This window comes from Gracilinanus agilis, chromosome 2, assembly GCF_016433145.1.
Source record: "Gracilinanus agilis isolate LMUSP501 chromosome 2, AgileGrace, whole genome shotgun sequence".
NCBI classification, from domain to species: Eukaryota; Metazoa; Chordata; class Mammalia; order Didelphimorphia; family Didelphidae; genus Gracilinanus; species Gracilinanus agilis.
The window spans coordinates 565432214-565453308 of record NC_058131.1 but is presented as its reverse complement, the minus strand read 5'-3'; the positions used below and the strand labels follow the sequence as shown (position 1 = coordinate 565453308).

Here is a 21095-nt window from a genome sequence, read left to right as displayed (position 1 = left end):
GGGATAATACAATGGAGAGCAACACACAGTTAATAATTGTAACGCTGAATGTGAATAGGATGAACTCACTCATTAAATGGAAGCAGATAGTAGAGTGGATTAAAAAACAGGAATCCTACTATATGTTGTTTACAAGAAGCAAATTTGAGGCAGGGTGACACACAGATTCAAGGCAAAAGGCTAGAGCAGAATTTATTATGTGTCATCTAAAGTAAAAAAGCAGGAGTAGCGATTATGATACCAGACAAAGCTAAAGTAGAAATTGATCTGATTAAAAGAGATAAGGAAGGAAATTACATTTTGTTAAAGGGTACTATAAACAATGAAGTAGTAGCATTACTAAACATTTATGCCCCAAATGGCATAGTATCTAGATTTCTAAAGGAAAAATTAAAGGAGCTCAAGGAGGAAATAGATAGTAAGGGTACATTAGAGGTGGAACTCAACCTTCCCCTCTCAGAACTAGATAAATCAAACCAAAAAATAAATAAGAAGGGAAGTAAATGAAATACTAGTAAAATTAGAGTTAACAAATATCTGGAGAAAACTGAATAAGAATAAATAGGAATAAAACTTCTTCCCAGCACTATACGGTACATATACAAAGATCAACCATGTACTAGGGCATAGAAATATTGCAAGCAAATGCCGAAAAGCAGAAATAATAAATATAATATTTTCAGATCATAATGCAATAAAAATCATAATTAAGAAGAGTCCATGGAAAGGCAAATGTAAAATTAATTGGAAACTAAATAATCTAATTCTTCAAAACTGGTGGGTCAAAAGAGAAATCATAGAAACAATTACAGACTTCATTAAAGAGAATGACAATGAGGAGACATCATAGCAAAACCTATGGGATACAGTCAAAGCAGGACTCAGGGAAAAATTTATATCTCTTAGTGCCTATAGCAACAAAATCAAGAGGGAAGAAATCAATGAATTGGGCTTACAACTTTAAAAATTAGAATAAAAAAAAACAAATTAAAAATCCTTAGATAAACACTAAATTGGAAATCCTAAAAATTAAAGGAGAAATGAATCAAAGTGAAAGTAAAAGAACTATTGAACTAATAAATAAGAGTAGGAGCTGGTACTTTTAAAAAATGAATAAAATAAAGTACTGGTTAATCTAATTAAAAAAAGAAAGAAGAGACTCAATTTAACAATAGCAAAGATGAAAAGGGTGATCTCACCTCTAATGAAGAGGAAATTAGGTAATTATTACCAAGTATTTTGCCCAATTATATGGCAATAAATATGACAATCTAGATGAAATGGGCAAATCTTTGCAAAGATATAAATTGCCTAGATTAACAAAGGAGGAAATAGAACACTTAAATAATCCCATCTCAGGAAAAGAAATTGAACAAGTCATCAAGGAACTTCCTAAGAAAAAAATTTCCAGGGCCAGATGTATTCAAAATTGAATTCTATCAAACATTTAAAAAACAACTAATCCCAATATATATAAATTATTTGAAAAAATAAGGAAAGGAGTCTTACCAAATTCTTTTTTATGTCACAAATATGGTATTGATTCCAAAGCCAGGAAGACCAAAAACAGAGAGAGAAAACTATAGATAAATCTCCTTAAAGAACATAGATGCAAAAATCTTAAATAAAACACTAGCAAAAAAAATGACAGCAACTTATAACAAGGATTATACACTATGACCAGGTGGGATTTATACCAGGAATACAAGGATGGTTTAATATAGGAAAACCATTCACATAAATGACCATATTAGTAATCAAACCAAAAGAAATCACATGATTTTCTCAATTAATGCAGAAAAGCCTCTGAAAAAATACAACACCCATTCCTATTGAAAACACTAGAAAGAATAGGAATGGAAAGGCCATTCCTCAAAATAATAAACAGTATACATTTAAAACCATCAGCAAGTATCATCTGCAATGGGGACACATTAGAAGCCTTCCCAATAAGATCAGGTATAAAAAAGGATGCCCATTATAACCTCTATTATTTAATATTGTTCTAGAAATGCAAGTGGTAGCAATTAGAGAAGAAAAAGAAATTGAAGGGATCAAAATAGGCAATGAGGAAACTAAACTATCACTCTTTGCATATAATGTGATAGTCTACATAAAGAATCCAAGAAAATTACTAAAAGGCTAGAGGAAATAATTAACAACTTTAGCAAAATTGTAGGGTACAAGATAAACCCACATAAATCATCAGCATTTCTATGTATTTCCAACAAAATTCAGCAGCAGTTAGGAATTTTATAAACACAACTACAAAGCACTTTTCACACAATTAAAACTAGATCTAAATAATTGGAAAAACATTAATTGCTCATGAGTAGGACAAGCTAACATAATAAAAATTATAATCCTACCCAAATTAATTTACTTATTCAGTACCATAACTATCAAACTACCAAGAAACTTTTTTACTGAATTAGAAAAAACTATAACAAACTTCATTTGGAAGAACAAAAGATCAAGAATATCAAGGAAAACTGTGGAAAAAAAAATGTGAAGAAGGGCGGCCTAACAGTACCAGATTTTAAACTGCACTATAAAGCAGTGGTCATCAAAATAAGATGGTACTGGCAAGAGACAGAAGGGAGGATCAGTGGAATAGACTTGGGGTAAATGACCTCAGCAAGACAGTGTATGATAAACCCAAAGAGCCCAGCTTTTGAGACAAAAATCCACAATTTGACAAAAACTGCTGGGAAAATTGGAAAACTGTATGGGAGAGATTAGGTTTAGATCAATATCTCACATCCTACACCAAGATAAACTCAAAATGGGTGAATGACTTGAATATACAGAAAGAAACTATAAGTAAATTAGGTGAACACAGAATAGTATACCTGTCAGATCTCTGGGAAAGGAAAGATTTCAAGACCAAGCAAGAGTTAGAAAATATTACAAAATGTATAAATAATTTTTATTACATTAAGTTAAAAAGGTTTTGTACAAACAAAATCAATGCAACCAAAATTAGAAGGGAAGCAACAAATTGGGAAAAAATCTTTATAACAAAAATCTCTGACAAAGGTCTAATTACTCACATATATAAGGAGATAAGTCAATTGCCCAAAAATCAAGCCATTCCACAACTGATAAATGGTCAAGGAACATGACTAGGCAATATTCAGATAAAAAAATCAAAACTATCAATAAGCACATGAAAAAGTGTTCTAAATCTTTTATAATTTGAGAAATTCAAATCAAAACAACTCCAAGGTACCACTTCACACATAGCAGATTGGCTAACATGACAGCAAAGGAGAATAATAAATGTTGGAGGGAATGTAGCAGAATAGGGACATTAATTGCTCATGGAGTTGTGAAATGATCCAATCATTCTGGATGGCAATTTGGAACTATGCCCAAAGGGCTTTAAGACTGTCTGCCCTTTGATCCAGCCATACCACTGCTGGGTTTATACCCCAAAGAAATAATAATGAAAAAGATTTGCACAAAAATATTTATAACCATGCTCTTTGTGGTGGCAAAAAATTGGAAAATGAGGGGATGCCCTTTGATTGGGGAATGGCTAAACAAATTGTGGTAACTGTTGGTGATGGAATACTTCTGTGCTCAAAGGAAAAATGAACTGGCGGAATTCCATGTGAACTGGAAAGACCTCCAGGAATTGATGCAGAATGAAAGGAACAGAACCAGGAGAACATTGTACACTGAGGCTGATACACGGTGGTGGCACAATCAAATGTAACTGACTTTTCTACTAGCAACAATGCAATGACCCAGGACAATTCAGAGGAACTTGGGAGAAAGAATGCTAGCCACATCCAGAGAAAGAACTGTGGGAGTAGAAATGTAGGAGAAAAACACATGATGGATCACATAATTCGATGGGGATATGATCGGGGTTTTGATGTTAAAGAATTGCTCTACTGCAAATATGAATAACATGGAAAAAGGTTTTGAACAACAATACATGTATAACCCAATGGAATTGCTTGTCAGCTCTGGGAAGGGGGAAGGAAAGGAGGAGTGGGGAAAGGGATCTTGAATCATGTAACCATGGAAAAATATTCTAAAGAAAAAAAAAAGAAAAAATATCATAGAACATACCTTCCCTATGTTTATCTCCCTCATCACAATATGAGTTTTTTGCAAGTAAGGACTATCTTGATTTTCTATTTATATCCACAACACTTGGTAATGTGCATTACATATATCATGTATTTAATAAATGCCTTCTTCATTTATTCATAAAACTTTGCAAGGAGCTTAAAGATTACGTAGTCCAACACTATTATTTTTAATAAGAAATTTTTTTTAATTTACTTATTTTTGCATAAGAAAAAATATGTCACTTTAAAAAATCATTCATGTCTTTGTTCTCCTTCATCTGTACAAATAACTAAGAGCTATCTGTGGAGTTGAAAACATTCACCCTGAATAAAAAGAAATGTGACTCTCTTACTTAAGTTACTTCCACCAAAATTACTCTAGGGGGCACCAGAAACTGCTAACTCTTTTTAAACTAGTCATAGCAATTGACAACAAATCTATTACAAAGCACTAGAACATGTTTCTCTAGTAATAGTCTAAAAACACAAATTCTATTTAATTTTTAATTGGTATAAAAAGCATAAGAAAAATAGTTACCTGTGATTCTGAAACAAAAATCTGAGTCTGCTTAAGAAGCACATCTTCTTTTCCTAATTAACAACAACAACAACAAAAATCTATAAATATTTATTCAAATTTAGTTTCAATGTTAGCTTGGTCCTAAAATCTCAAATTGTTACATACAAAAGAAAAAAGAATCAATTATGAGAGAAATAAAAAATATACTTAATCCTGATAAGTTTTTTACAAGATAGAATCAATTCCAAAAGGTAAGGTTATTAAAATCAAAGAATAAAAATACCCTGGAAATAGAAAGGGACATTCTAACCAACAATAACCACCCAGCCTTTTCTTGAAGACATCTAATAAGGAGAAACCCATCACCTCACAAAGCAGCATATTTCATTTTATTCACTCCAATTCAGTGAGTAGTTATTAAGCACTACATTGTGCTAGGTAATGGTGATAAAAAGACAAAACAAAATAGTTCCTGCTTTCAAGAAGCTTATTTTCTATTTATTGGGAAACATCCCATGATCAGTTCTAGATTTGTCTTTATAGCTGCTCTTCATTCTGCCTTCTGGGGCTGAGAAGAAAAAAGTAACTTTTCTTCCTTAATGATAGACCTTCAGATATTTAAAAGATATCCAAAAGCATAGGAAAGAGGAAAGCTATAGGATTTGGAGCCTGACACTCTTGAGTTCAAATCCCAGTCTACTTTACTACATGTAGGGCTAAATCACTTAACCATTGTGCTCCTTGTTTCTTCATGTATAAAATGAGGAGACTGGAATATATGATCTCTAGGGATCTCCTTTCAGCTCTAATTTCTAGTCTCATATCTTCCTTAAAAGACTAAATATTGTCACTATCCTTCAACTGATATAAAATGGCAAGATCAGATCTGTTCCCATCCTGGTTGCCCTCTCCTTGAAATTTGGCAGTGACATCAATCTGTAGATGTCATTTCTAACATGTGGTGCCTAGAATTCAACATGGGGCAGCTAGATGGTGCAATGGATAGAGTGGCTTTGGAAACAGGGAGATCTGAGCTCAAATGTGGCTCCAGATATTTAGTAGCTGTGTGACCCTGGGCAAGCCACTTGATTCTATTTGCTTCATTTTCCTCATCTGTAAAATGAACTAGAGAAGGAAATGGCAAACCACTCTAGTATTTTTACCAAGAAAACCCTAAATGGGGTCCTGAAGAGTAAGACATACCTGAAACAACTGAAAAACAAAAATTAGCAAAAAAATCAGAATGTGTTCTGACCAGTGAAAAGAAGAGTAAGATGAGCATCTCCCTTGTCCTAGATACAAATGTCTCTTAGAATCCTGCCTAAAACTGCTTCATTTGGCTAATATTAAGCTTTCAGTCCTCTAGAAAGACTCATAGTTAATAAATCAGAACTTGATGGGAGAAGGAGCAGTAGGAGGGAAACAGAAGAGGGCACAGACAAATAAAAGCTTACACAATATTTTTAAAGCATTAGGAATTATTGTTTTCTCTGTCCCTGGGATAGTTTAAAATTATTAATTCTTAAACATTTCCTTTTTCTATTTTAGAACAAATAAAGTGAAGAATATCAATGGTTTGATGTATACATAATTATGAGTAAGGACTGTCTTTAAGTCCTCAGAAGGGAGCAATTGGTATTAAGTGAAAAATATCTTTCTTAAGGTTTCAGAATTTCATTAGTATGGATATTCCCTCCACCATCAGAGATCAAAACTCCTTCAAAAACTGGATATGCTGGGGGCAGCTGGGTGGCTCAGTAGATTGAGAGTCAGGCCCAGAGATGGGAGGTGCTGGGTTTGAATCTGGCCTCAAACACTTCCTAGCTATGTGACCCTGGGAAAGTCACTTACCCCCCCATTGCCTAGTCTTTACCACTCTTCTGCCTTAGAACCAATACCTAATATTGATCCTAAGGCAGAAGGTAAGGCTTTAAATCTCTCCAAATTGAATTTCAGAAGTCAAAATTTCATCACCAAGCTAATACTCAAAGCCCTTCCAGCTGGGGGAAACTGTTGGAACTTGTGCTTCGATAACATAGTTCTTAGACAACGAGGGCAAACTTTCTATCAAAATGAGCCAGTTCAGAAGATAGTGAGATAAAAAATGTAGACCTATGTGTACATTGCTGGCAAATTAGGTAGTTTACAGTGAAGAACAATGAAAAACTTGAAAGTTAAATGATGTATCGCTTTAAGACTCCATTACGGGGGCAGCTAGATGGCTCAGTGGATAATCAGATCTGGAGACAGGAAGTCTTGGGTTCAAATCTGGCCTCAGATACTTCCTAGTTATATGCTACTGGGCAAGTCACTTAACTCCAATTGCCTAGGCCTTATCATTTCTTCTGCCTTGGAACCTATACTTAGTATCAATTCTAAGAAAAAAGGTAAGAGATTTGAATTTTTTAAATTGTAATGGTGATTTCTTTAAATCCCAAGAAGTTTAAAAATATTTGCTCATATTTCTTATACCTATCTTTCAGGAATACATGCAAAGTTTTCCCCTAATGAGTGAGGGAAATTGTATTCCTTTCAATTAAAAAAAAAAAAAGCTCTCTACTTCATGATATGCAAAGTCAATCTGATAGCACAGACACTGACTATATAACAATATACCTTAAATATGAAATGTAAAGTTAAAGCCTATGTTATAATTAGATTAAATCTACACTTCCCATCTTTAGATTTAATCACCAAAGGAGAGAGCACCTCCAATTCGTAACCCACATGTGCTAGAGTGGGTGACGAATCAGAGTCAACTGACTGTCCCCTAGGCAGTCCTACGAGAAGCTTCTATTGTGACTGGACACGCAAAGTAGAAGGGAGACACAGGAAGTGATGCATAAGTGACCCCTTTAAAAGGAGGTCTTCCACTGGAGAGGGCTACTGGTGAAGAGGGCGGCTGATGAAGGAGCTCTTCTGGTCCATGGAGGATAGCTGGCTGGAACGCTAAAACCTTGGTGAGTTTAAAGACTGACTGAATCTTCCTGAATTTCTCTTAAGTAACTTCTTTTAATAGACTCTGTGAATGAAGCTTTGCTTCATTCACCTCCAGGCCTCTGGCCCTCTGACTCTTGGCTAAGAGTTATTTAGATCTACCTGGACTAATTAGAGGATCTTAGTAATTTACCTACTGTGTTAGATTCTTATTTCCTTATTTCCTCTCTCTTCTCAATTGTAAATAAACTTCCATAAAAGTCAATTTTGACTTGAGATTATTCCTAAATTGGGGAAATTTCCCCTGGCGACCACCTTTAAATATAATTGACCAAAAAAAACCTTTTTCTCCCTTACATCTATAAGTAATACATATAATGATGGTTGTTTTCATCTAGTCTTGGAGAAATTAGTACATTAGTAATTAAAGTTAGTAGCACCATTAAAAAGAATTACATTAAATAAGTCCAAATAAACATTCTCACTATAATTTATACAGGTCATTATGAAGTATAGCCTGTATTTAGGTACTTACTACCATTGAAGTGACTTCCTGCTCCCACAAAGTCACCCTGAAATGAGAAATGCAAATTATAACTTAAATGAGAAGCTGCTTTATTTTAATCAACTTTGCAATGACATCTTTAGAAGAATATTTTCTGTTGAGAAGATATATCAAAATAGATAATTAGATTATTAAAAGTTAAAATCTTAGCAGCTTTTCAAACTTTAGTAACATTTTGCTAAAATTAAACACCTACTTCTCAGAATTGATGTGAAGATCAAAAGAGCTATATGGGTAAAGCTCACATTAGCTACATCAATACTTCCTGAAACTAACATAATCACATATCAGTTATGAGAAGTATACAGAGAAAAAAGTGAGGGTATACTAATTTTGTAATCAAATATGGCACCATACCTAAGGTTTATAAGATTTTTGAAACTTTTCCCAGTCGTAGTTATAGATATGTTCTGACAGTTACATTCTCTCCTGTATCTCAGTGGCTAATGGTTATGTAGCAGAAATATGACTGCTTGGAGTAGGCTTGTGATTATAGAACAGCAAAACACTAACTAGTTCAATGATGGGTCAAATCATGCTGTTTTACTCCAACCAAATCAAATAATAAACCTATGGAAACATAATTCTTGAGATTTTGCTATTTTTTTACAGGAGTACATCACATAGGGATATCTAACTTGCAGGAAAAAAATACCACTATACATTAAAACAAGATAAAGTTTCAAAGTATTTAAATTTGTCCCCTAAAGTTAAATTGAACCCACAATTTTACATTGATACCTCATAATATTTGAATCTGTTTTTCAGAGCTTCAATAGTCCGTAAGCTTTCTTCATGCTGTTTTTCCTTGACTGTCAAAAGGGATCTCAGTTTTTCTTTCTGAAATAAAAATAAAAAAGCAAAAAACCAGGAAATCTCTATACTGATGAAACCACAGGTCAAGTTGACACTGTTTCATCTCCCTCTAATCCTCAAATAATGGAAATTTTTCAATGTTTTATCACTGTAAAACTTTATTTGTTAATTTAAAAACGAAAAAAAGAAATGAGAGAATTTTAACATTAGAAGAGACTACTATGTACCATCTAGACCTGATTCAACTCACACTCTTAGATAGACTTCTCTAGTTACTTGACAACCACCTTTTCCCCCCAGGAAAAATTTCTGCCCTCAATCCTGCTCTCCTGATCAGCAACTCCCAATCAGAGACTACCATTTCACAAAGAATCCTAGCTATACTCACTTCACTCATCATCTTTAAATTTCTTTATTTCCTCATTAGCTGTCTTTACTTCCCTCGCATTCTACATATTGACCTTTACGTATAGCAGAATTTTTACAGACAGAATCTTTTCCCTCAAAAAGCTGTTTTTCTCCTACCTCATTTTCAAGATCATCGGCAACCATTACTTCCTGAAAAAAATAAAATTATTTTCAACATCCATAGAAAGTTTCAAAGACAGATGAGCTTTGCATCCATTAAAAAGAATAATTTCATATTTCTTAAAAAACTTATTAATAAAAGAGAAAGGAAGGTAAAATAAGAATGAAAATGTACTGAAATTATTTATGGTAATAAATATGTGATCCCATATGGGCTTATGAATAATTTTATAGGTATATTGCTGGTGTAGTAGATAGAAAAGACTAGCCTCAAAGCCAGGATAATCTAAGTTTTAGTACTGCTTCTGCCTAAATATAATTGGGCAAGTCACAATTCCTCAGTACTCTAGACTAAGCTAAATTCTTTAAAATTGATTTGAGGAGAAGGTGTTAACTTTACCTGGTGGAGGGAGTTTCTTCGCCTAAGAATTGTCTACATCAAAGAAATTACAAAACCAGTTTCTCTTTCCCCTTTTGCTTTTACCTAAGTTCATTTTCAGTCATCTCAGACTTCCTTTACTTCTTTCACATAATCAAGTTCCATTGATGACTCACACTCAATTCTTCCTTTCTATTTATATTGCTACTTTCATTCAGGCCCTTATACTTAATACCTGTTATAACTAGATGATTCCCTTAAGCTCTCTGGCCTCAGTGTCCTTACTTGTAAAAATAAGAATGTCAGCATTTACAGCTTTTGTGCTACATGCCCATTCAAATTCTAAATTTTTTTTAATTTTCAAACAAAGATCAGCCTTCCAAATAGGTGATGGAGTAAAAAGAATGTTGGGTCTGGAGACAGGAAGACAAGTTTAAATTCAGCCTTAGAAAATTATTGGCTGTGTGACCTTGAGTAAATTGCTTAACCTCTGTTTGCCTCAATATCTATAAAAAATGAGAATAATAATATCATCTCCCTCCCAGGTTATTGTGAGAATCAAATGAGATATTTTTTAAGTGCTTAGCATACTGCTTGGTATACAGTAGGTGTAATATAATTGTTAACTATTACAATAATGATGATCATTCTCTCCCTTTTACTTTTCTCTATGATCTTGAAAAAGGTAAGGAAAGCAAAATCACTGTTACAAGCATTTAAAAAAATATAAACTTCATCTTCATCTCTTTCAGGGATTCTAGTTGAGTTTATGTCCATACCATGGTTTTCTCTGAGGCATTGCTCAGAGAAAATGTTTTGGAGTTAGTTTCTTCTCCATTTGTGTCTTTATTTTATCTGTCAGCACAATAGCTAGTTATGATTGGGTTCTTTTTTTATTTCCCTCTTCTTCCAAGTATTTAATATTAGGACTTGGCTTTGTGCATTCAAGAGGGAAGGTCTGGGCTGGTCCTATTACTGCTTTCTTGGAGTTGAGTGTTATATTATACCAGGATCTCAAAGACAAGTTGGGGATCTATAAGCTTTCAGTGGTTTCATTGTTGTTTGATCCAGAGCAAAGTCTGATAATTGTCCCCATGGTCTGAGCTCTGCAAATCCCTGCCTTGGATTTGGGTCTGACAAATGTGCCTGTCAGCTGAACAACTCTATTGCCTCAGAGCTGCATAATTGTAGACTCCCCTTTGACTGAGGATTCCCACCCTACCTCTTCCTCTGCAGTCTGGGCTGAACATTGGAAATGAGATCCAGCTTTGGGCCTGAGGTCTGAACCATACAGCTGCAACTGCTACCAGCTTCTGAACTTCCTTTTTCCTCATACTGCCTCTAGCCACCCTACTTAGGGACCAATACTGCCTATTTAAATCTTACCCATCACTTGAAATCTAGCTCAAGTCTCTTCCTTAAAGCTTTCTCTCAGCACAGAAATTCACAATCATCTCTTTCTCTTTCCAAATCCCATTAAAAACAAATACTACTGCTTCTCTTTTACTTGGACAAATCTTGCCTTCCCAAGTCACTATAAACTCCAAAAGGCAGACTTCCATTTTATCAGCTAAAACCTACTAAGCACAAAAAAGCTGACTATACTGAAGATACCAAGTATAAGAGTTTATGAGAAGTATATACTTCTAGTGAATATATAGTTTGAAATATTATTTTTACCAAGTTTTATAAAAGTAGAAAATTTCATTTTATTTCACCTAATACCATGCTTTGAACATAGTAGGTGATTAATAAGTTCTTACTGAAATTGTTAGATCCTCAACGGCTGGGAACATGTCTTATATTCCTTTGTTTGCAATAGATATTTGTGTAATGAATTACACACAGTGGAAACTAAATGTTGGGGTGTTGAATATTAAATTTGTTTATTATCTTTTTCTTCATTATTGTGCTATATGATTATGACTATTAGTCACAAAATTATTTATTATTCCAAAAATATAGTTGAAAATATCAATACAAATCGTAATACCCTTTAAATTATTTTATTTTCCACAATTACTAAATAAAAATGCTTCTCAATGTATAGTTAGATATTAGCATTAATCCTTAAATTTCAGAGTGACTTTTTATTTCATTAATTTAAATTTTTCTTAGGAAAAAAATTGTGTTTATATTACATTTAGTAATAACTGAAATTGAAATAAACATTTTGTGTAATATGTTCCAAATTATTTTCTGTTAGAACCAAAGTGTCCCAGAATTATTTGTTTGAAGAATATCTATTATAAAATACTTTAAAAGTTCAAATACCTCACCCTATATTTTATTTTTGCAAAAAATACTCTGGTTATTTGTCTCAGCATTATTGAAGTTCCCTAAATGTCACAAGCTATAAAAATAAAACTCTTGATTAGCATTTTAGAAGACATTGTTCGAAAGCAAGTCCATTTTATCTGCAGTTCTATCTTATTTCAGAACCTTTTTGTATTGATTGTATTATTTATATTGTATCTACCTTCTCCTCATACTCTGTCTTTTACTTTCTTTACTGCTGAAACAATGAAGATATTCCTATATATTAGAGCAAAGTCAAGAGATAGCTCACCTGAATTACCTTTCCAGGTACTACTAGCAACAGGCCCTGTCCAATCAAGTGATAGCACATCAAATCCCCAGCAACAAGCCCTCTCCATCCAAAGTACCATCTGGCTAATTCATATCTTTCCTAAATTTGTCATTTTATGCAAATTCATAAATATTCAAGCCCAATTTCTTCCCTGAGCTTTAGACCAACAAATTAACCACATACCCACATACTGGACAAGTTTAGCAAGATTTCTGGTAGAGCATCTCAAAACCAATATATCCAAAATACAATTAATTATCTCTGCCCCAGCTCCCCTCTTCCAAACTTCCCTCTTACTATCAAGGACACTACAAATCTTTTAGTCACGCAGGTTCAAAAACTTGGCATCATCTTTGACTCCCTATTCTCTCTCATTCTCCCATATTCAATCAACCCTTCTTCCCATTTCTGCTCTTGTATAAATTTTACTCACCCTTCAAAGATGATCTCCCATCCTACCTTTTCCCTTAAGCTTTCCTAACTATATCAGTCTACACTGATCTCTCCTTTCTCTGAAGACCATTAGCATTTAATGTCCAAACCATTCAATCATAATTGAACATATTCTGCTTTGTAGAATAACTTATCTGTTTGTATATATGTCTTGGCTCTTCAAATAGACTTGTAAGCTCTATAAGAGTAAAGAGGTCAGGAGGCCTTGCACACTAACAAGTGGTCCATAAATGTTTGCTAATGATGAGAATTATGTGGAATCATTTTTTAAACATATTATACAAAGACTATACCTCATTTAATTGAAGTTGCAATCCATTGACTTTATCGATTAATATTCTTTGTTCTTGTTGAATAGTTCTCAATTTCTCTTTCAAATCTTCATTTTCAGCCTCTAGATCCTTAAAAATACATTGAGAAATAATGAGGATAAAAGATAAATGGGTACTTAAATTTTTTTTGTTAATAGATCCATAATACATTTTCTCAGTCTCTCTTACTATAAATCATACACAAAATAACCATGGAAATGCGAACCAAGTTTAAAACAATTAACTTAAAAAAATAAACACAAGAAATAACTAACATTTACATAGGAGTTTAAAGTTTACAAAAAAATTTATCCATATTATAGCTGCAGTTCTCAAAGTGTGTACCATGGCAAATCCATAGGGGCACTGTGAGATATTTTAATTTTTCAAGGGAGGGGCAGCTAGTTGGATAAGTGGATAGAGATCTAGGCCTGGAGATGGCAGGTCCTGGGTTCAAAGCTGGCCTTAGATACTTCCTAGCTGTGTGACCCTGGGCTTACCCCCCAACTGTCTAGCCCTTAGAATCAATACAAAAGGTAACTTTAAAAAATTTCAAGGGAAACACAATTATAAACATCTATCAGAATCTGAAAGAACTCACTGTTTCAGTATTAGATCACCCTACATTTCTTCTTTTAATGATGTCCTAAAATATTTGAAGTACGTTTTTATTCACTTGAGCTTTTAGCAATGCCAACATCTTCTCTAACTTTCTCATTTGCAACATATTACCATTACAAAGCTGAGTTTTTAGCAATTGCTGTGATAAGAAGCAAGTACTATGCAAAAATATCAATATTAAAAAAAGAAATGAGGATATCAGGATCGGATTCAAAGGTTTGAGAGGCTGTATAGTGCCTAACAGGAATACATACCTCATTAGTAAATAACTGTAAAGAATGAACTGTTAAGAATGAAATAAAAATAGTTTTACTTTTATTCTATATGTATTGTTTTTTCAATTAGCTATTAAGTAGTTAGGACATTCTTAATAAGTTTTCTTAACCTAACTACTTAAAAAAACAACTGTTAAGTATTTCTTTTCGCTTCAAAGCATCATGAAAAAATTAGTGACACATGCTAATGACACCATGAACTGAGAAAATCTGGGAACCTTAGCACTGTCTCATTTGAATATTAAAACAACCTGGTAGGGTGGGTACTAAAGGTATTATCCCCATTTTAGACATGAGAAAACTGAGGCTTAAGGATAAGTTAAATGGCTTGCTCATGGCTATACAGCTAATGTTGGCGGCAAGATTTCAACACCCAGATATTTTTCACTCCATTACTAACACTACTCAATTTACCATGCTGCCATTACAATATCATAACAACAATAAATACTATTTTAAAGTATTTACATCATTTAAATTAAGTTATTTTATTTTATATATTACATATGAATTATATTAAATACCATTTTAAATATTCAAAAGTCAGCAAGTGAAGGACACTGTTACTAACAAAAATAAGATAGTCTATCAACCAAATAAGTCAAAACTATTTTTAGTTTTAAGCCTCCAAAATTTGTAATGAGATCATCCTTAACATTTTACTGTTTATCGCCATTTCGGCCATCTGATAAAAACAAATGAACTATATTAAAAAGCATTACAATATCTATAATCTTTTCCCAAAGACAATACCTAGTAGGAAATGGCACAAGAATGTAGAAATCAAAATAAAGTTGTACTCTTGTTTTATTAAAGTAGCACCTGGTATTTACATATAAATTACATTTTTACATGTTCAACTATATAAACCACATAGTTACATAGTTGCTATGTCTAATCCAATACAGTTTTTTAAAAAACCTTTACCTTCTGTTTTAGAATCAATACTGTGTATTGGTTCCAAGGTAGAAGAGCAGTAAGGGCTAGAGGCAATGGGAGTCAAGTAACTTGCTCAGAGTCACACAGCTAAGAAGTGTTTGAGGCCAGATTTAAACCCAGAACCTTCTGCCTCTATGCCTAACTCTCAATCCACTGAGCCACCCAGATGCCCCTAACACAGTTGTGTTGGATAAATATTTGTATTTTTTGTCCTCAACATATCCAGGAGCTATAGGATGTTACTATTATGAGTACGCCTTAATAAGACAAACTAAAATAAAATCATTTCAATCAACAAAGTAGATAGCTATTATGGTGGGAATTTGGAGAGTTAATGTCTCAAGGTAAAGCCTTGGATTCATGTGTTGCCTCTGACACATATTGGATGTACTGCCCTGTGCAATTGATATAACTTCTCTGTGCCTCAGGCAACTCTCAAAGATGAAAAATTATGGGAAAAGTGCCAATACAAACTGAAATACCAAATGAGTGGATACATGTGCACTCACACACAAACTCCCACATGTAAAAAGAGTATTTGTAGCAGGTGCATGTGTGATGTGTGTGTGTGTGTGTGTGTGTGTGTGTGTGTGTGTGTGTGTGTGTGTCTCTCTCTCTCTCTCTCTGGACTGGATCTGTGATTTCACTGATAAAGATGTTCCCAGTGAAAAACTTATTGTACTTCCATATACTGTGAAAAACAACTAAGAAAAGTTAGGATAATTTATTTTTTTAAGGGAGAATCAAGCAATAACAGAGAATTCAAAATAATAGAAATAAACCTATCCAAACACTTTGATTTTACTGTTCAAAGGAACATGCCATTTTTTTGAGTGTGCCCATTTCCCAACATTACCTGAACATTTTTCTGCTCCCATTGATATGATCTCATATTTACATCATCTTGCATATGCAACAGATTTCGTGTTGGTGGAACATAAGATACCTAAGTTATTTCAACATTAAAATGTAACAAGGTTAAAGTAATGAATAAATAAAATAAAATAAATTTTAGAGACTTATTTTGGAGAAACTTTAAACCCAGTATATTTTGCTTTATGATTTTAAGCTTTGCTCTTTATTACACAAGGTGGCAGTATTTCTATCTGTATTTTAAAAATCCATGTCACTCTGAAAATGGAATTCACTTTCAAACAACTTTCTTGTAAATAATTCTGACCTATTATTTGAAAGTTTCAAAATACTAAATTACTTGAGTATTCAAGCTATTCAAAAGTCATTTTAAAGCATAGTATCTTATTTAAGTTCTAGTCACATCCATAGAGTAATAGTTTACCAAATATATTCAAAGAAATGATCACATTAACTGCAGAATTAAAAACTATCAAAAGACTTTGTTCAAGTATAACAGTACATATTCTGATCTCAATTATTAGCTGTCATAAAATGAAGCAGAGTTTCATTTGAGGATCATGTAACACAAAAATAGAGGAGCCAAATCCATACTGATTTTTTCTTTGGATTCCTATTACTTAGCACATTGTAGGTATTTAATAAATACTTGTTGAATGAATGACAGTAAAGAAGGCATGTCTCTGGTGAACCATAACAAACAAAACTTATAAGCTTTCATTTTAAATTGAATGAGGTGACAACACTTCAGATCAAATGGATGGGATGAGGCATCAGCAAAATTCATTCATAAAATGACACATTATAACCTAAAATGTGTTTTGTAAATGAGTCAGGGAAGAAATTATCATAGATTCTAAATCTTATCAATAAGCCAGCAATTTAAATTGAACATATAATTAAATAACCTAACATTGGGAATCCAATAATAAGTATCTAGTAGCTAATAAGAAAAAAAAAAGAGAAAAAAATAAAGATTAAAAAATTTCTGTGTCCTGTCAGGAATGATCAGGAAAAAAGGCCTTCAATCTGAAAATCTTCTATAAAGTATATAAAGTCACTACAAAAATGAAAATCTATTTATATTTTTCAAGACATTCAATTTATGTCAATTTAGTAGAATTTGTCTTTCAATCTACCAACCCAAATATGGTTTATTACATTTTGGAATGAAGACTTACCTGCTGGAAAGACAGTCCTTTCTTCAAAGGTTCTCTCCCTAAGGAGCAAAAAATGGAAGGATGATATTAGTTTAGATGCATACTATTCATAGATTTATAAAATTTTAGAGCTCAAAGAGAACCTAGAAAGCATCTGGTTCAATCTCCTCTCATAAGTCAGACTTCGCTTGAGTCACACAGTTAAAGTGATGGGGAGACTCCAATATAGATCTCCATGTTGCTTTTGTCCGTTTGCCTACTTTACCTTTATTACTTCTTCTACAAATTAAGCTGATTTACTAATTTCATTCATTGTAGTTCTATTTCATTCAAAGAAAAAAGGTCAAGAATTTTTTAAATACATCCACATAAAAGGAACAAAGTCATTTCCCAAAAGTAGTGCTAGTATGACTTCACTTGATACTTGACCTTCAAGATTCTAAATAATTTCCCAATGGATTAATTGTCATAATTACCCAGGACTTTTATACTACCAGTAAGTTCTACTTCAACAGATCTAAAATAACCAAGCAAAAAAGGGCATTCTGTCATATAAGAAGATGGATATTTAAAAGATTTAATAATTGAGACATTTTTCTCAATGAAGAAAGTTTTCTGTTCTCATGAAAATTTCAATACTAAAATTTCTATGTACTGTTTTGCTTATTTTAACTGACCTTTGCCTAAATTAAGATAATATAGCCTAAACAATCATTCACTTTGGCTATCTCTTTGCCAATCTTGCTGCTACAGCATTCATTCTACAGTACTCTACCTCAATACTCAAAGAATGGTAATCAAATCAATACTGCCATTGATTCTGAAAAGGACACGTAAATCAACTTATGCTTCCTATGGCAAGAACTATCTTGTTTTTGCATTTATATCCTCAGAACTTAGCACAAAGTTCGATACCTGATAAGCACTTAAGTATTTTTTATCTATTCATCCATCCATCAATCCATTCATTCATTCGTTCATTCCAAATTAAGGAAATTCCTGGGTACCTTTGTTTGCATTTTCAGCTGAAGTCTTCATTAAGGATAGAATGTCCAGATTATCACCAATTCTTGCATAGTAAGAAGTATCATGGCCTAGAGCATCTAACAAGCTGGCATCTGCACCATTTTTAATTAAAACGTCCACAGCATCCTTACAACCATACTCACAACCTAACATAAGTGCAGTCCTAGAAGAAGATACAACCACAATAATCAAAACAGTATAAGAAAACATTTGACAGAATTCAAGAAAACCATGCACTGCATTTCCCTATGGCTCAATAAATAAATCCTAAAGAGTTTCCAAGGAATAATATAAGGGTTAATTATTTTCCTAGTGGTCAAACAGCTATTAAGTATCAGAGGGGTGATTTTAATTTAGATCTTACTAACACCATAAGTCACAGTAATATTGTTTCAAATGAATTAGGAAATGTTGGTATTATTCTAATGATAGCTGATTTTGTTTAAAATGACAATAACAACACAAATTGTTTCAAGAAGTTTGGTTAAATGAAGTATCACAAAAGTAATTTTTTCACCCTCTTCCCTTTCTTTATCTCATTGAAGGCACTTCAACAAATTAACTAAATAAAACAGAGTTCCCTTTTATTTTAATTAATTCATATTTGAATTATACTACTTTATAAGTCATAAAATCGTGTCATATACCAAAAGGTCAAATTATAAATTCAACCAACACATACAAAATCTGTTATTTTTTTCAATCATCCTAAGTAAACTACTGGAAATGTTAAATGTTAGTTCTGGGTATTTTTCATGTGGCTATTAAATAAGTTTACCTTATGCAGCTTAGCTTGCTATTTTTATGAAATTATATTTAAAAAGATTTAATTTTCATAATCTTAAATCTGCTATAAAGTATATTTATAAAAATGGCAGTGATAATAAATTTTATTGCTATTTCTTTTACAAAAAAAGGTTCACCATGGGGCAGCTAGGGGGCTCAGTGGAGAAGGAGCCAGGCATGGAGATGGGAGGTCCTGGGTTCAATCATGACCTCAGACACTTCCTATCTATTTGATCTAGGGCAAGTCACTGAGTCGCAATTGCCTAGCCCTTACTGTTCTCCTGCCTTGGAACTGATATTTAATGTTGATTCTAAGACAGAAAGTAAGGGGTTAAAAAAATTCACTATAACAATCTGTCCTTCATGTACTTAACTGGCTTTAATTAAATTTATATAAAATTTTTTATGAATATGCTTATTGCGCAAAATAAGATAGGCATTTTCCAGTCCCCAGGCATACATAAACATGAATCTAAATTTAAAAGAATTAGCCATTTAACTACTGGCTTTATATTACCTGCTTTGTTTGTCTCTGGCATTAACATCTGCACCCCGATCAATCAGAAGTTGGCATATTAATGGTCTACACATCTGAGTGGCCAGTACCAGTGGTGTACGCCCATCCTAGATAGTAGTAAGACAAACTGAAAAGTCAACAAGCATTTATGAAACACCTACCACGTGCCAGGCTATGTGCAAAGTGCTGAGGATACACAGAAAGACAAAAAATAGTCTCTTCCCTCAAGGGACTCACAATGGAATAAAGGGGGAAGTAGAGAAAAGCAGTATTCCCTACACTAGATGGAACATGGAATGAATATAAGTTAACTTACCATATCTTTGGCATTTACTGAGGCTCCATGGTCACAAAGCAGTTGTATGCTAGAAGTACAATCTGCCATCGCTGCACATTAGAGAGAAAACATATGCTAATGAGGCATTTAAAGTTTTCCTATCAATGTAATACATAAACTATTTCTACCTTTTGAGTTTCACAACCTCTAATACACTGGTCTCAACAATATAGTCTATTACAGTTCTATCTGAAGAACTATTCAACTGGATCATTTAAAAATACTATATTAATTGACTCTGAGGAAATTACTTTTCTCTAATACAAGAAAATTTCCTTAGCTATGAACAGAATGTGCTACCATGCATACAAAACACATAATTAAAATCAAATTTAAATTTGCTTCTTATTCTCTACTTTTATATATCATGTTTAACTGGTTTACATCTCCATATGGCACCTCGACTCAAAAAAAAATTGTCACATAATTTCACAAAGTTGCCTTAAAAAAATGTGATTCATTAGTCCAGATTTCTTTCCAATGTTTTTAGCACAAGGGTCATATATTCTGGTCTTTGCTAAAAGCTTTTTAAAAAACATACAGGCTATTTTTAACATCAAAAATGGAGGGAAAATAAATGATAAGTTCATCTGTCAGAGAAATTTACATTTCTGTGGAAAATGATCATTCATTAATCCCTCTGCTGTTATAAGAATGAAAAGAGTATTGGCTCCCAGTGTCTGCTGTAAAATGCAAGAAAAGAAAATTTAACATTTATGAAATTCAGCCATATTTTCTCTTCTAAATGTATTTTGATGAAAGCAAAACATATTACTGAAAACATCTGAAAGAACAAGCAAAACCTTAATTCATAAAATTATTAAATATAAAACCAGTACTCATTCTGTTTCTTTTACATTTTAAAGTAAAATATACAAAATGTCATTTAACATTTATCTGTATCATGAAACAAGTGAAAAATGATCTAAAGATATAATTATCGTGAACTCTATACACTACTATAATATTCACTATTATAGCAACCAGAAGAATAATTCATAGGGAGAGGACAGGATACTAAATGGTCTAAGATGACATGGGGGGTGGGAAAGAGGGGAGGAATAGTAGGGGACACCAAGAAAAATCCGAGTAAATAAGAAAAATAAGATATTCTATTACACACAAAGAGGGCAGGGGAAGGAGAGGGGATAAATACTACCATAAGAAGGAGAGGAAGAGAGCATTAAGAGGTAATAATCAAACCTTACTCTCAGTATAATCAACCCGGAGAAGGAAGAGTAGCTTTATTATCCATCTGGATAAAAAACTCCATCTAACCCTACTGAGAAAGTCAGAAGGGATAAACCAAAGGGAGCAGGGGAGTGGGGAGGCCAAAAAGGGAGGGAAGAAGAAGGGGGAGGGAATTCATTCGGTCTT

At 33.1% G+C, this 21095-nt stretch overlaps 1 protein-coding gene across 2 annotated transcripts in view; it reads right to left on the bottom strand.

The window, feature by feature from the left end:
• Nucleotides 1-21095, bottom strand: part of UACA (uveal autoantigen with coiled-coil domains and ankyrin repeats) — a 102755-nt gene that overhangs the window by 16742 nt on the left and 64918 nt on the right. For both annotated transcript variants that reach the window (XM_044665312.1, XM_044665313.1), the window contains exons 6-15: nt 19698-19768; nt 19382-19488; nt 18060-18241; nt 17074-17111; nt 15876-15965; nt 13167-13274; nt 9449-9481; nt 8849-8947; nt 8078-8114; nt 4624-4676 (exon numbers count right to left, since the gene is read on the bottom strand). In XM_044665312.1, coding sequence (XP_044521247.1) covers nt 4624-4676; nt 8078-8114; nt 8849-8947; nt 9449-9481; nt 13167-13274; nt 15876-15965; nt 17074-17111; nt 18060-18241; nt 19382-19488; nt 19698-19768 — 818 coding nt within the window. The remainder of the gene's footprint in view (nt 1-4623; nt 4677-8077; nt 8115-8848; nt 8948-9448; nt 9482-13166; nt 13275-15875; nt 15966-17073; nt 17112-18059; nt 18242-19381; nt 19489-19697; nt 19769-21095) is intronic.